General features: G+C 32.2%; 1 protein-coding gene across 8 annotated transcripts in view; it reads right to left on the bottom strand.

The window, feature by feature from the left end:
- The window catches only part of LOC149072716 (uncharacterized), a 456,665-nt gene that overhangs the window by 155,264 nt on the left and 284,736 nt on the right, over nt 1-16,665 (bottom strand). The window contains exon 1 of one of the 8 annotated variants that reach the window (XM_089247008.1): nt 15,062-15,250. The exons of 6 other annotated variants lie outside the window; for them this stretch is intronic. In XM_089247008.1, coding sequence (XP_089103134.1) covers nt 15,062-15,098 — 37 coding nt within the window. In that variant the 5' untranslated portion in view covers nt 15,099-15,250. Of the gene's footprint in view, nt 1-232; nt 445-15,061; nt 15,251-16,665 lie in introns of those variants that run through there. One more of the 8 variants, XM_089247009.1, reaches the window with a different exon arrangement.

Here is a 16,665-nt window from a genome sequence, read left to right as displayed (position 1 = left end):
AGAATATGGCCCTCCTACACTCATTAGGGTAGGAAGGTATCCCTAACCACATCCGGAGTACTAATTAGCAACACCACGCCTTTTAACCTTGACGTCATTGTAATTTAAATAACCGATCCATTTATAAATATATCATGAATTGATTTTACATAATGACCTCGGTTTTCATGAATGTATGATTGTCATTAGATAGAAAATAATTTAACATAAAAGCAAAGCCGACGTCTCTTACCTGTGATTGCAATGAGACTCAACACCCGACAAGACATTCTCACGATATTTATCTTCTAGAGCTGTGTTTTTTTTTCGTTCTATTCAATAATCATTATAACGCATTAATAAATTATTGTCGTACTTAGTGATGTTGATAATTCGTATTTCGTCGAGTGGAAAGTCTTTCTCGCAGACAGTATGGAGAGACGCTGAGATCAACCCAAAGTCTACTCAAGCCACTTTCGACATGTCGATGTTCTGCCGGCATTTGCGGTTGTTGAAGAAACCGCCAATGTCTTAAATGTTATAACCATTTTTTTTTCGGATTTCCGTTTTTTTTTCTTATATGCCTTCCCTTTTTGGTTTCTACGCGCGCTACTACGGTCATGACAGATATCAAGACTCGAACGGGGGCCAATTACATTTCGAATTCGAGCATCCTTGGCGATCCGTTAACAACCGACTTGGGATAGTGCTTTCAACGGCTATCTATCTGATACATAGGAGTGGTAAAGGTCACAAACCAAATAGAGAAAAAACAAAAACCTCGTAGTCGACATCACTTATTAAAATCACGGATAATGTTTCTTTCGGGTACTGTTATCACTTTTGGAAAGAACGGAACGCGCCAATTTCATAACATGGGAAAAAATTGGTTCATAGTTATCGGGACTTATTTTAAGATTTAATTGAACTTATTTTTTTTTCCTGTAAGTTATTGTTATCGGCCTGCAAGACTATGTAGGAGGCTAGAAGGTGTTCTCGCCTCCCTCCCTTGCTGATAAACATTTCCGTACTCCTTAATCGATCCGTAGTATTGGATTCACTATGATCCATATACGTGGGGAGCTGTTTTTGCAATGGCCTTCCTATATCGAATTCAAATGTATGACAAAAAAAAGCTTTTTCCTTCAGTTCTTGATAGTTTCTTTCAATTGACCAGATTCAATTTTTTTTCGCAAGAGGCGTTCTCAAGGGATCTATGGAAATGTATTGCATATTTAAAAAAAATATCGTAATTCGTGATACATGTCAGACAGTTCTGTTCATAATGGCTGAATAACGAAAACACAGGATTTTAACTCAAAGGACTTTCAAAGTCCCGTTTTAGAATAGAATAAAAAAGAATGGAACGATTGAACATTTTGCAACCAATTATATGGAAAAGAAAAACAGAGTTGTCTTTTTCTACCGATCCCCGTTTATCATAATATTAAGTACATTTATTGTGAGGTATAATTTATAATAATATATCTACCATACCAACCGTTCGACCAAACGGGATGCATATTCACCGTACTTGCAAAAGGGACTTTTTTCGGATATAGTTATCATTCAGTTGTTTTTTTTCCTTCAGAAAACTCGATTCCCGATGTGATCACATTAAGCGACATGGACCATATGAATAAAGATCTAAAACTGTGATAATAAAAACACGTATATAAAAAATAACGTCTACCAACTTAATTAGACTCTCCATTTCTATGCATTTTACAGTTTTGAAATTTGCATATAATGAATGATTAAATTAGTTCTCTCATACTGGTCATAAGAAACAAGCGTGAAAAAATTAGGGGTAAATTGAATGAAATTTAGTTTGCAAGGAGCATTTTGAATATCAGTTTATGACAAAAAACAAACACTGAAAGAACTAGAAATGAGGACATTATTCCCTCTAGACAACTATGATTTTTTAAGTTATAAAAATCGGAATAAAAAAATAACTAACAAACGAATTCTAATGCGATTTGTTTTAAAATATTTTACTTCAGTTCGCTATTACATTTTGTGTTTAAAAAACAAATAGTTATTTTCATGATTTGAACTCTCGTATTCGCTGAAGGAAGAGAGAAGTTTCCTACGTTTTAACATGGTAAAAAACTTTATGTAGAAATACTATTAAAAATATTATTTTCCATTTGTTCATTTCAAATTTTTACCACACGTATTTGCTTGTGTATGTTATCCTATGCCAGTACAAAATTTTACAAGATTTGAGAACCATTCATAAATATACTTGGGTTATAAATTTTTTTTTTACAAATTTTTAAAATTTTAACCTTTATATCCGACATTATGGAAAGTAAAATAAGAAGAAAAATTATAATAAATTAAAAGTATAAATGTAATGATAATAATAAATATTTATCATGTATATTATTTAGTAGGTCATTTTAGTTGTAATTAAAGAAAAAAACAATGTTTTTGAAATAGGATTTCATCAGGATATAAAGGGTTAAATGTAATTTTGAATATAAAATTAAGTCGATAAAATCTCAATCTTTTCATAATTTTATGAACTGATAAGTTTTCTTTATTTTGAATAATTTTTTATTCAATTATATTGATTTCATGCAATTTTACATGCATGTAAGCTGTTTTAATGCATTTTTTGAACATTTATAAAAATTTAAGTATTGGAGATGCGTAAAATTTTGTACTATCATAGCATAACATACACAAATATATGTGATTAAAAATTTGAAATATATCCATGAATAAATAATATTTTAAATATTATTTGTACATGCCAGTAGAAACATGTTATAAAAGGTAGGAGACCCCCCTTCAAATCATCATTCGCTTTCTGATGGACGATTATTATTACGTTAATATTTTTTTATTTACTAAAATAATTATGTAAACAATTTTTTTTTTCATTCAGTGGAAGATCCCCGTTATAAACGAGTTTCCCGTTATAATCTGACTCATAAGAAGAAAAAAAAGAACCAGCAATGATAGCGCCGCTACCAACCAAACTCTGCTTTTTATCAATCTCCAAGCCGCTGAACTTTTTATTTTTTCTAAGGAACTATCCTTCTTCTTCCATCTTTATATATTCTTTTTCTATTACTATTATTTTATGATTTATTTTTCATTTGCTTTTTTTTTACCCATTAGTGCTTTCAACGGCTATCTCTTTAAGAAAAATGAAGTAAGAAAAGCATTATTATTTTCTGAGAGTCGGAAGAGTGCTTCTAACAAACAAAGGAAAGTTCACGGTGTTAAAGAGAAAAGGGCATCGAGAGTATTGTTGCATAGGCCTTCGAGAAAATACTGGACAAAACACTTCGCTTAACGACAATAAAAACCATTAAGAATAGAAATGGTCGTTAAAAGAAAAAGAGTCAGAGCTTAGCTTGGCCTCCGTAAGGTTTTTAGAGATTCGTTCGTTATACCAGGGTATATGGTTCACACACAATATACTTGTATCATATAGCTATTTGAAAAAAAAAAAGTTTTCTTCCTTATACATTTTCAGTTATCTTAACCTTTTTAGTTTTTTTTTTGTTTTGTTTCTTATTTTGTTTCTTGGCCGGAGAAAAAGGGTTAAGTATGGAACTAGATTGAAAGTTCGGTTACCAATGTGAAGACATAAGTGCATTTCGGCAGTGGGGCATAAGAGAGCGGGACAAATTCCAGGCGCCAGGTTGCCATGGTGACTAGAAAATCGGTATTGACGAGTAAAATTTTCTATGTGTGATTACTTAATTGGAATCTTAGGGTGACAACAAATTTTTCTCATTTCATTACATTATGTTTTTTAACTGGGGCTGAAAATTGATTAAAATTTTTAACTGGTTAATTACAAATTTTTATTCAATTTGACTGATTAATCGAATATTTTTAACTGTGCTATCACTTCATGACAAACTTTTTGGTCACTTTCTTTTTATTAATTGATGCTAAGAAATATATTTTATTCATTTCATTCACCTATTCGCTGTATGTAAACAAATATTGGAATGGGTTAGGAAATTAAGGCTGCACGCTCTTGAAGAAATGCTGAACATTTTTTACAAATTGTGGAAATTCTTCACTAGGGTCTTGTTATCGAAAATCTTTCATTTTAGAGTTATTCACTGATTTCGAAACTACTTTTGATCTCCAATATTGAGTTTTTCCCCCTAGTAACTAATCCCAAATGGTACTAAAGGTGGAGGTTGCTGATGGTTCCCGAATACGAAAGAACAGCTGTTTACGTTGGAAACAACAAATTTTTGTCTTGTATCTTCTGAAAAAAACCTCTATCAAACCCAATTTCAAACTGAAATCATCGGCAGTTCTCATTGAATCTACTTCTATTCCCCCATGTCAAAATTTTTACCAAAATATTGATTCAAATAATATTTTTAAAAACACGATCACTTTTCTGAAATGTTATATCTAGGAGTATAATTTGAAGACATCCAATCGGTTTCGTCCAAACAAATCAAAATAAATTATGAACTTTTAATAAAAATTCTAATCTGATTGATCGAGTTGATTAACTCAGCTAAGATGTTTAACTACGATTAACAATTGATCGATTAAACGATACGATTAATGGGATCAATTAAGTAAAACAAATTTAATGATCAAAGCTGGAAAATAAAATATTTGAACGCGTTTACTGACGAGATTTGCGTTTTTTGCTTTCTCACTTCACGAAAAACTTGATATTTCAAGAATTGTTCAAAATATCTCTATGAAACTTTCCCACTGCATTTTAAATAGTTCAGACTGTGCAATGAACTAAAAACTAAACAACATGTTCAAAACTTTTTGATTTACATAATTTTGAATTCAGGATATCAAGTCTTTTTAATGAAAAAATGTGTTTTTCCCAGTATATAATTATATCTCAAAAAGTTTTCATATTATTCTAAAAACATTTAATTCATTGGACAGAAAAATGTCATCTGTGTGAAGAACATGTTGATACAAGCAATAGTTTTTAGTGTACAATGTCTAGCAGAAGTACTGAAAATATGCTAATTTTATATATATCAATTTATCAAAATAAATAATTTATATATATCAATTTATCAAAATAAATAATTTATATATATCAATTTATCAAAATAAATAATTTATATATATCAATTTATCAAAATAAATAATTTATATATATCAATTCATCAAAATAAATAATTTATATATATCAATTATTTATATATATAATTTTATATTGGTAGTATAAATTTTTTTGATAAAATATTCACGAAATGACTTTTTTATTACTATACCCTATCCAAATCAAAATCATGTGCGTTCATCCAAAATGACTTTTTTTTTCAAAAAAGTATCCCAAGGGTGGGCAGTCGCCTCAGGACTATGTTTCTTGAGCAAAGTTCATGTTTGGCTCCTGAGAAAAATTCATCTGGCTCTTAAATATTTGTCAAGCCCTGATGGAAACAGTAGCCTATAGTGTTCTTAAACCTGTGAAAATTTCAGTGTGATTTGAAGTATCGTTTTCTCTTCGTGCTCAACATTTCCGTAGAAAAGAGGTTTACTTTGAAGTGCGGTTGAAAGAAACAAATGCTCATCGTTGTGATCGATGCAAGGTTTGTTAATACTCAATTTCGATATTTTTCTTAATTCCGTGACGTTTGGTTGCATATGGAACTTATTCATCGTATTCATATAACCGTACGGTTTGACAGACTTATGGTTAACGCATCGATGTACGTATGCTTGGGTTCTGGATTGAATGCAGGGTCATCTTAACAGCATCGCGAGTCTTCCGGCTAAACGCGCTGAGGCCCTCTACACAATTGATTTAAATTGTTGTGCAAGGTCATCTGAGGACCGTAATTCATCAAGACCAACCAGGGCCGCGCCTGGCCATGCGTTAACGTGATTCTGTCTGGAGGAGGTACCAACAGAAATTCCGCTTTAACCGAACTTTTCTTTTACTTGACATACAGTACACTCACATTAACATATATAATTATATATTTAATGAACCAATAAATGTCTATAATTAAGGTTTGCGTGTTCTGAGAGAGCTGTCTGAAGTTCTAACTACCCATCAAAAAGCTACGAAATTTTGGGAATGGTCTTGATGAGAAGATATGAAAGAAATTGAGTGCAAAAAAAAACCACTTCTGACATTTACCATTACCATGTGTTATCGATGAAAATTGTAGTGCACACCGAAGTATTTGCGAACATATGACAAAACTGGTCAAGCTTCATGGCAGAGTATATAAACATCTAATGCAGAACGATTTCCATCTTCTCATTTCTTTACTAAAGAATATAGCGTTTAGTTTACAAGAACGTGTTTTGCTGGCGAAATTCTTTTACAAACACTATGATTCTGCACCAAAAGCTGAGCGGAGATTTTCGGTCTTTAAAGACGTTTCAAAAATTTATTCCATTTCTTCATTGAGACGTTTCTAAAGTTTCACAATTTTCTGATGGGTAGATTTGCGGCTGCAGACTAACTCAGAACATGCCAACTTTAATTATAGACACCATTCAAGTGATAGACACGTTGTAGGGGGAGAGAGAACGTTGCAATTTCCTTGCTGAAAATAGCTAGAAACTTTCGTTTGTGAGCTGAATAAAAAATAGTTCAGAATTATCTTTTGAATTGATCAATATCGATGATATAAAAAATGATAATCATCGTGATCAAATGATTTTAGAAACAAAGCTTCCAAATTAAATAACATGAGAATTAATACAAATGCAAGGTAATCTTTTTCTTATAATTTTGGTGCAACTTATTTGTTATAAAATAGCATTCATCAGAAGATCAAAACACAACCAAGTTCTCTGGCTGGAAAAGTAGCCGTATCTGGTTGGTAGGAAAAGGTCATTCATGTTAATAACGTTTATTCAGTCTGTTAGCACTTTCAAGCGGTCCCTCACATCTCTTAGAGAAATATAGTTGTAGCGTCTTTCAATAGATCGTTTCAAAAATAACACAAGCTAAACGATTTCCTCTTTCTCCCACAGTAGCTAAAGAAGAACAGCAACGATGAGAAACAGACAAGAGATGAGAGTTTCCCACGAAACCATCTCAAGTGTGACAACACTGTATATACAAAATTGCCAGTTACGCAAACACGCTCGAAATAAACTTTTAGAATATATAAAAAAACACTCCCCCGCTGTAGCAAAGGTTCAAAAAACTGGGTTCAGAGTTCGGATGCAATCATTCAAAACAAAAACTCATTCTAACGGAATGGAGGTGGCTCCCCCTAGCATTCATTCACTCGAACGTTTTACGAGCAGTTATGAAAACCATTAATACATGGACAACAGATCTTATATCGCCCCCCCCCCCTGCTAGAAGCATGAATGTGCAAATTTGCATATTTTTTTAATTAGCTGGTTGGATCCCTTGTTTTGTTGTTTTGCTAAGTTTGCCAGAAACGTAAATGTGTATCCCTATTGAAACAAATATTACAAAACATTTCAGGAAAATAACTTCCATACAATAACATGGGTAGGGTAGAGTAAATATTCAAACGTTATTTCCCGCGTTCTTTATTCCCAAGGATATTGCACATTCATGTTTCTAGCATGCGGGGGACGATGTGTCTTACATACAGTAGTTTGTGGCATTTATATGTTTCCAAATGTTGTGTTTAGTGGATTGATCAGCTTCGTTCTTTAGTTCGCCGACTAAAAAAACGTTAGAATTGTTGAGATGCATGCATTAAGTAAACTAAAAATGCAGCAGGCAGTGTCGTAGAATACAATTATTATTAAGTGGTACAAAAAAGGAACAAAATATTGACTCGATTGAGCGTTAGGAAAGAAGCTGAAGATTTTTTCCATATTTTCCTCAGAAAACAGACGCCCACACGACTACATGACACAAGGCAATAAAAACCGAAATGCCGAAGAAAAACCAGAAGACGAAAAACAAAAGACAGAGAGAAAAAAGAGATGGACAAGAACGAAGAACATACATATAAAAAATGAGAAGCCTTCAGTAAAACAAAACAAGGCAAGGAAAAGTCTTAAAAAGTCAAAAATTCGAGACCACCCCCAAGGATTAAGGCATTTCCGCTGGCGGCTCAGACCATCAGCGGCTGCGGGCGTATCCTCGAATACGCCTTTAGTAGACAAGCACCGACAATGAAACAACTAACCACGGGGTACCGAAAGAAAAACAATGACAAAGGAGACGTCCACCATTACTTGTTGTACTCATTTAATGCATTTCCTCGTTACTTCCATTGTAGGTTCAAGATATTTCAACTTCATGTGGATATCTCGTATTTCACTTGAATCTCGAAACGCGCTTTCTGTACTCACAATTGAAATCAAGTACTGAATAACAAGCAAGACGTATATACAAATATGATTTATATAATTGAATTTATGTTGTAAATTTATAACCAACCCTCATTATACTATATATTTAGCACAGAATCTAAATTACAATGATTGTAAGAGGTTAAATGAAGATTCTAGATGTTTGCAAATAAGCAGTTCATTGCAATTCCAGTTGGAAAATTATCAGGGTCTAAATTAACATTGATTACACTCTATTCGTTAGCCGAGTAGTTATCGTCCAATTTATGACCTGAAAGGTCTGGATTCAAGCCTTTGCATGCCCGCATGTGGCAATTTGGAATCAAATTTTCACTCAGAGTCTTGTTCGGATTAACATTTGATGCATAAAATAATTGTGATCTGACACATCACCATACACCAGAGCAGGGTAACTCAACCCTGCAGTTCACTACAAGAGAATCATTTCTGACGCAACAAACATGACAGAAATTATAAGAACCAATATTAAGGAAATTACCATAAATGAGAAAGGGTCAGTTAAATCCATAAGTAATGCTAAGTATCCCAAAATTATTTTGATATACTTCATATAATTTCTAAGCTATGAATGTTTAGCGAGAAACATAATACAAACAGTAGTTATATAAGTAAAATGAAATTTTATATATTCTATTAAATTGGATCGGTTTTGAGTGGTCCGTTAATGCACATGAGAGATGATGTAAATACTTGAAACCATATAATAGCATATCGAAACGATGAAACTCTCCGCTAATTATACAAAACATAATTGCCTGGATACCAAGATGAGTGAGTATATTGCGATATTCATCTTTGCTTGGTATCCAGGCAATTGTACTTGTACAAAAGCCCATGTTGTCTTTATTTGATAATGCTAGAACAAACGATATAGCACAGTTTAATATTGTAGGCAAACCATCATTTTCGAAGACGTTTAACTCTTGCAGACACCGAGCATTTATTTTTTGGAATTTTCAAAATGTTTTTGCATTTTAGATACTAAAAAAAAAGCATTAAAAACAAATTTCAGCACACACAAATCTTTATTTTTTCAATTTTTTTTCACAAATTTTCGATTCTTTGATTTAGATTTTTTGTGAAGAAATAATTCACTTCATTCAATTTTTTTAGTCAAGATGATGCAGGGTATATTTATTCTTCATATATACTGTAATTTTTTCCAGAATTTTATTGCCAAATTTTATGTAATAAATCAAATTTTTCCCGTAGGCACTTTCTCCTAGAAGCCATCTTAAAAACTCCCCGAAAGTTCATCTTTAAGTGCTGCCCTCTGATGGAAGCCCCAAAAGTTCACATTCACCATATTTTCAACTCAAAACTTATAAAATCCTTCAACTCAGGACTTAACTACTTGAGCTAAAAATAAAATTCTACAGTGAGAAAAGGCAACCCCCCCCCCCCCACACACACACACAGTTGTGGCACCAGGGTCTAAAAGGGTTAAACCCCCACCAAAAAAAACAAAAAGCTCACAGAAAATTTTTTAACAGACGACGTATCATGAATGGAATGCTTAGTTTTTTAATTCAATTAAAAAGAACCTACTACTGTATTTATATCAATAACTCTTACTTCATATATATATGAAGGTTGATGTTAACAATGCACGCAAAGATCCTACAGGTCTCATTTGTATTCTTAATACATCTGTTACTTCATTAACATCGTTGGAAAAGCTGTTGGTTCGTTATCAAAGATGCGTCGTGGTATCCGATTCGCGTTTCACGCATTGCGCACGTTGTGCCACCAACCAGCAGCCGCAAAAGATTAGATGGTACATCAGACAAGAAGACACAGTTGAAAGAAAAGAACCGCCAGAAGAGATACGGTCAAAAAACTATGATTGAGGAGTTTGTTAACAACGAGGCAGAGGAAAAAAAAGTTTCTTTTCGTTAAAAAAAAAAAATGATCCGCTTCCGGCTCCTAATCAGGAACTGTTTTACTAATTTGATTAAAAGTTCATGAACTCTAGTTGACATGCGTGTAAATGAATAAATGAGAGATGACTCGAAAACTGGTCGGGTGTCTCGGAACCATTCAAAAGAAAAATCAAGAACATATCAAATCTACAGGCTATCTTAAGATTGAATTGAGCAACTCAAACCAATTGCATACCGAGCTAAAAATATATTTAAATAAAAAAAAAAGACCATTCACAAAAGCAGACGATTAGTTATTGTTACAGAAGCTACTGAGATTGCCAATGCTCTTTCTTAGGTTTTTCTGAGTGGCAATGTCTATTATCTGGCTTGGTCAGTAAAGCGAATAATTTAAGGAAGCAGCAGCCCTCAAAGTTTTGATTTTGATCCCAATGACCTCTTATTGCAAGTCAAGGGGGTCATTCGTACCATTTTTTACATCATTTTGTTGTTGAACTCGCGTATGAAAAACACGAATATCCGACCCATCTAACGTTATATTTTACATTAATAATTATATTACATACTCAGTACATAAATCATATATATTATTATAGATACTGAATATTTCCGCCTGGCAAGATTGGTCCGATATATACAGCACGTATGTTTATATTGCATCAAATAGATAACAAACTTGTTTTAATAAGAATTTACATATACTTCAAATATATGTTTGCTTATCAAGAATTATAAGTGACAGAAACTACTCATAAAGACAATATGAGGAAGTGGAATACTGATATTTCAAGAACTTCGATATTTATTCAGAAGCTGAGAACTATGGGTATCTATCACCTAGCATTCTTATGTAAATACAAAGGCCACAACAGGCATATTTATATATATAAGTAGTTGATGTAGAGGGTGTGGATTTAAAAAAAGAACTGCATTTCCGCGTGGGATGCTTGAGGAATGTATTGACACAACTTCAAGATAAGTATCGCCAGTTGAAAAAAACACATGAACAAAAATTGGTAACAATCAATATTTATCACGTAGCTCAGTGTTTCTCAAAGTGTGCGTCCCGGCATCTGGGGGCGTCCCAACCTTTGTCAAGCTGTGAGCTGGGGATATTGATTTACGTGCTTATTTATGCTTTGAAGAGGTTCTTTTATATAATAACATATATACCAAACTATTCTGTGAAGCAACAGATAAACCATGAATTGGGCAAAGGAGCCGCGGGTGACAAAACTTTGAGAACCACCGCCATAGCTTTATAATCAATGTGCCGCGACATTTTTAGATAAAATTAACGGTTTAATTTTTAAGAAAAGAATACAGAATTGGATTTTAGAGTAATTACATTTGACATAATATCTCGGGATTGGGTGAGAAATAAATTTGTTATAGGATTCCACACCGGCGAATTTAAATCTCACAGAAAAGGAAACGTTAACAGAAATATATGAAACGAGAGAAGGGGTTACAATAACAATACTGTAAACAGTTACGTTATTAGTTATTAGTTATTTTAGTTATCACTTGATGGAGGAATTTCTAAATGCATTACAAAAATATCAATAGAAATATTTTTTCCGTTCTCAACACTATATTTGCTGTGGAAAGTAGGGGGCTTACTTTTCGGCGAAAGACAAAATTAAAACAAAAAAATATTACTAATAAACAATCCAGAAAAAAAACTTGAGAATATTTATGCCTTATTTAAAATTCAACCAAGTAAAGTAGATACTGAGACAACATATTAAGCTCAGATATGTCATCAAATGTTAAATTAATATAAAAGAAAATTTAATAAAATTTTTGTTACGGTAATTAGAATTTTATTTATCTTTTTATTACCAATTACAATAAATTGTTTCGTCTTAATAATTAAAAATCATAATATTTATTGTTATTTTATCTGAACTAAACTGTACCGCGAAAATTTAACTTTATGTTCGAGTGTGCCGCAAAATGAAAAAAAAAAATTGAAAAATACTGATTTATGCGAATAAAGGTGAATCCAATATTGAAAATAAAATGCGATGATTAACAAATAAGGGAAACAAAATTATCACATAGGTTAGTATCAAACTCGTATGATTTCGCTTTTAGACTGCAGAGAAAATAGATGCAATCCGAAAGTGTTTATCCGAAAGAAAAACTTTAAAAGAAAAAACAATATTTTTCTCGACATCTCTATTAATTAAGGCAGGGAATCGAATAAAACTTGAAACTAGTCAATCAACACATCGATTTATCGAACTTTAATTGCAAATTTTCACATGGGCATTTCATTTCATTTGCAACAAACGTAGTATTTATAATATTTATAACTATACACTGTATATTAATTGATGCTATAACAAACAGTTTTATCCATTTCATGCACCTGTTCACTAATGTAAACAAATGTAGGAATAGATTAAAAAATTAAGGCTGCCAGCTTGAATCAATTTAATATGATAAACATATTTGTCAAATCTAGGAATTTCTTCACTTGAATCTTTGTATTTTTTTTAGAAAACCAGTTATTTAGTTTAGTCAGTATTTTCAATCTTCATAACTTACTGTTACTTGTTTTTCTACAACAGGATTCTCAAATTTTGTCACTCGTGGCTCCCTTGCCCAATTCATGGCTCACTGCGGCCCTACAGAATAGTTTGATGGATTACTCCCATATAAAAGGCCCATTTCAATGTATAAATGGGTACACAAATGAATAACTCCGCGACGCCCCTAGGAGCCACGATGCACATTTAGAGAAACAAGACCCTAGAAATTGCACCCAAATGGCACTTTGGGGAGAGCGAGCTGATGTTTCTCGAATATGAAACTTCTGTTCACACAGTGGTGACAATAAACTTTGTCTTGTTTTCTAAAACTTCTATCAAACTCAATTAGAAACTAAAATCATTAGTTTTCGTTGAATCTACTTATATTTTCCCATGTCGAAAAATTTGATCAAAATACCGATTAAAATACTTTTAAACATTGTCACTTTTGTAAAATTTTATGAATAGGAACATAATTCAAGACATCTAATCGATTTCAACAAAGAAAGTGAAAATTATAAACTTTTAATAAAAAATTTTAATAGGACTTTTGTTTTGATCGACTCGGTATACCCAATTAAAATTTTTAACTGTGATTAACAATTGATCGATCAACCGACCCGATAAATCGGATTAGCTCTGATATTAATATATGAAATGGTACAATGTATTACCGTACAGAGAATTGTATATAATTATTTATAAGTAATATTGTATATATTCTACATCCAATGTGATTGAACTATAAACATTAAGGGGTTGGTGCACGCAAATTTTTCAAAAAAACACATTTTTAAATTTTTCAATATTTAAATACCGTAAAATGTTTTGCGTCCAACTACGAGTTTTTGTTGTATCTGCACGAGAAGTATTTTTAAAGCATTTTAATATAAACGGCTGGCAGCTATTACATATGCTAATGTTTTCGATTGAAATGCTCTTTTCTGAAAAAACTACTTTCTTTGTCATATAAAGAACATTTTTCCAAAACATCACTTGTTCAAATGTCTTTCTGTGTCTCTCAGCACTACACACTTCAACGAGAGAATTTCTCAAAAAAAAATTTTTTTTTTATGGTGCAAAATATGGGTAAATTTTGATAATTTTTGAAAAAGTTGGTATTGCTGAAGTTAAAATTCGAAAAAAAACCAGCAACTAAAATCCTAAAATGCTCTCGTTAAATTGAATAAAAATATTCTTAGAATTGGAGAAAAAAAATTGAGCGGCTAAAGCTAATAGAAAAATTTTAAACGTTAATTAAAGCGACTATCAAATAACGAATTTCATAAAAAAATTGAAATTGATTTTATGTGTTCATTTGAAAGTGCAGTTGTTCTATAAAAAATCCCCATAACTCTTTTATCTTTATCTCTAAAATAACTAGAAGCAAAGTAATTAAGTAAATACTAGGTAAAACGAATTTAATGCTCTTAAGCTGGAAATAAAATCTTTGAATGCATTTTCTGAAGATTTGTGTTTTTTGATTTTCATTCAAGAAATATGATTTCTCAAACATTTTCAAAATATCTCTATGAGACTTTCCCACTGTATTTTAAACAGTTTTGACTGCGCAATGAACTAAAAACTAAGCAATATGTTTGAAATTTTTTGATTTACATAATTTGAATTGAGAATATCAAGTATTTTTTAACGAAAAATGTGTATTTTTTCACGTATGTAATCATACCTCAAAAATTTTTCATATTATTCTAAAACATTTAGTTTATTGGACAGAAAAATGTCACAGCAATAATCTGTGTGAAGAACATGTTAATGCAAGTAACAGTTTTTAGTGCGCAATGTCTAGCAGAAATACTAAAAATATGTTAATTTTAGATATAAAATTGGAAATGGAACAGAATATTAATAAAATAACATTGATTTTCTTACTTTTATACCATATCCAAACCAAAACCACATTCGTTTTATCCAAAAGGTTTTTTTTTAAATTACCCTGAAGCAGGCAGTTGTCTTAACCCATTATATACCAAAACTCTATTATTTAACTTTTTCAAAAAAAAAATTACATAAAAATGATAACATGAATGAAATATAAAAGGCATACTATTTGGGGGAAAAAAGCTTTATTATAAATTAAAGTTATTAATTATTATTTATATTAAAAATTTTAGAATATTTTTTATTGAGCTTCTAACATTTATAGCAGTCAGTTTAAAATTTAGGTACAACAAACAAAACTAAAAATTCCACTGTTTAATTAGAAATGAAAACAAGCATCCAAAAAAAGGGATAATGGTAAATAATGTGTTAAAAGCTTTTTCCCGTACGAAACGAAGCTCGTGCACCAACTCCTTTAAATTAATTCCATTCCCTGTCAATTATTTGAGTGAAAATAAGTCTTACCTTTCCTCGGTTTTAAACCAGAAGTCTTTTCCAACATTTTGTTTAGCGTATTAATACAAATATATGTTAATCCATAAAGAGAGCGAAACGGGATCAAACATCAACGAGATTATTGTTCACCTCGTGCAGTGACTACTGCTGTTATCCACAAACACTACTACCTGAGCAATGGTAAACACATAACTGATAGAGAAACCAAAGAGCCGGCTACGAGAACAACTTTTTTGAAAATAAAATAGAGAAAAACAAAAAGATTTTTCGAAGAGCGGTTTAAACGCAAGTGACGTCATCAGCGGTCGGTTGCGTCACGGGATAGCCACCGACCAATCAACGAACACCTGGTCCACGTTTTTTGCTCAATGAGGATTAACACACACACACAGAACAGGCAAAATAATAATAAATAATACACAAAAAAATTACATATTCGCGTATGATGGTGATTATTCGAACCGTACGTGCAGTTCGAAACGTCACGGAAGGATAACATGAAAGAAGTTTTTTTTTGTTGTTCCCTTCCTTTACTATCCATACAACCAGTTTTGTTGCTTTTTTCTCCATTTTTGATCATTTCGTGACGTTTTGGACTGACGCATGGCACCCGGGACAAACGGACTGAAACGGTCATTCTACAGGTAATGACATGGAAGCAAAACAAAAGAAATTAAATATACACAGCTACCTTTCAATGATATGCGTGTGTCCCTGCTGCATTTAAACATTCAATTTTTCACGATCTGAGATGCAATTAGATCAAAGTAATCAAAATTGAATCCTTTTGAGGTGAATATACTTCTCAGTGAACAGCTTCATAAATTTACTGAGAGTCGCATGTAATGCATGATATTAAATAATATGCGTGTAGATGGAGAACAAGTCAATTCAGAAAACAAATAGGTCTATAATATATTCATTGTCTATTATCGGTTAAGATGCTGAAGAACTCATTCGGCTAGTCGTCCACCTGGGAGCTCTCACGAACGATAACAAGTCGCGTGTATGCGCAGGACTACTATAGCGGTCCTGCACGTACATCCGACTTGTTTTCGCTCGTGGTAGCTTCTAGTGAACGACCGGTGTTAGGGTGCACAATCTTTTCAGTTCGCAGGACATATATGCGATAATTTTGCTTCTCATGGATCAGAAACTTGTATATATATAGGGTGACCTGTATTTTACTGGACATTCCCGCGATTTTGGCCTTCCGTGCCAACTTTTTCATAAAATGCCCCGTTTTCTCCCTTTCAACGAGGACTACTTGAATTTGTGAGATTGGGATTATTTTCATGACATAAATTACCATCTTCGACAATTTTTTTGGTTATTATTCGCAACTTGACATGCCTTTGAAAATGTTTTGGATGTGATTGGCAACATTATTTGTCTTCAAAAATTTCTTGGCTGTAATTGGCAACTTTATTAGCTTTAGACAATTTTTTTGGCTGTAATTAGCAATTTCACTTACATTTGACCAGCGGTTCTCAACCTTTTCGACTCGCGGAGCAATTTTTAATAAAAGAATTTTATGGCAGAGCCCCGTAGGCCCATTTTTTAATTACTGATTTATTTTTACTATTTAAAAATATTTATAATTATTTTTTAAA

Source organism: Pholcus phalangioides, unplaced genomic scaffold, assembly GCF_987345545.1.
Source record: "Pholcus phalangioides strain wild (caught in Gottingen) unplaced genomic scaffold, Ppha-v1.0 ptg000017l_1, whole genome shotgun sequence".
Classification (NCBI taxonomy): Eukaryota; Metazoa; Arthropoda; class Arachnida; order Araneae; family Pholcidae; genus Pholcus; species Pholcus phalangioides.
The sequence above is the reverse complement of the archived record's forward strand: the minus strand, read 5'-3'. Positions and strand labels throughout refer to the sequence as shown.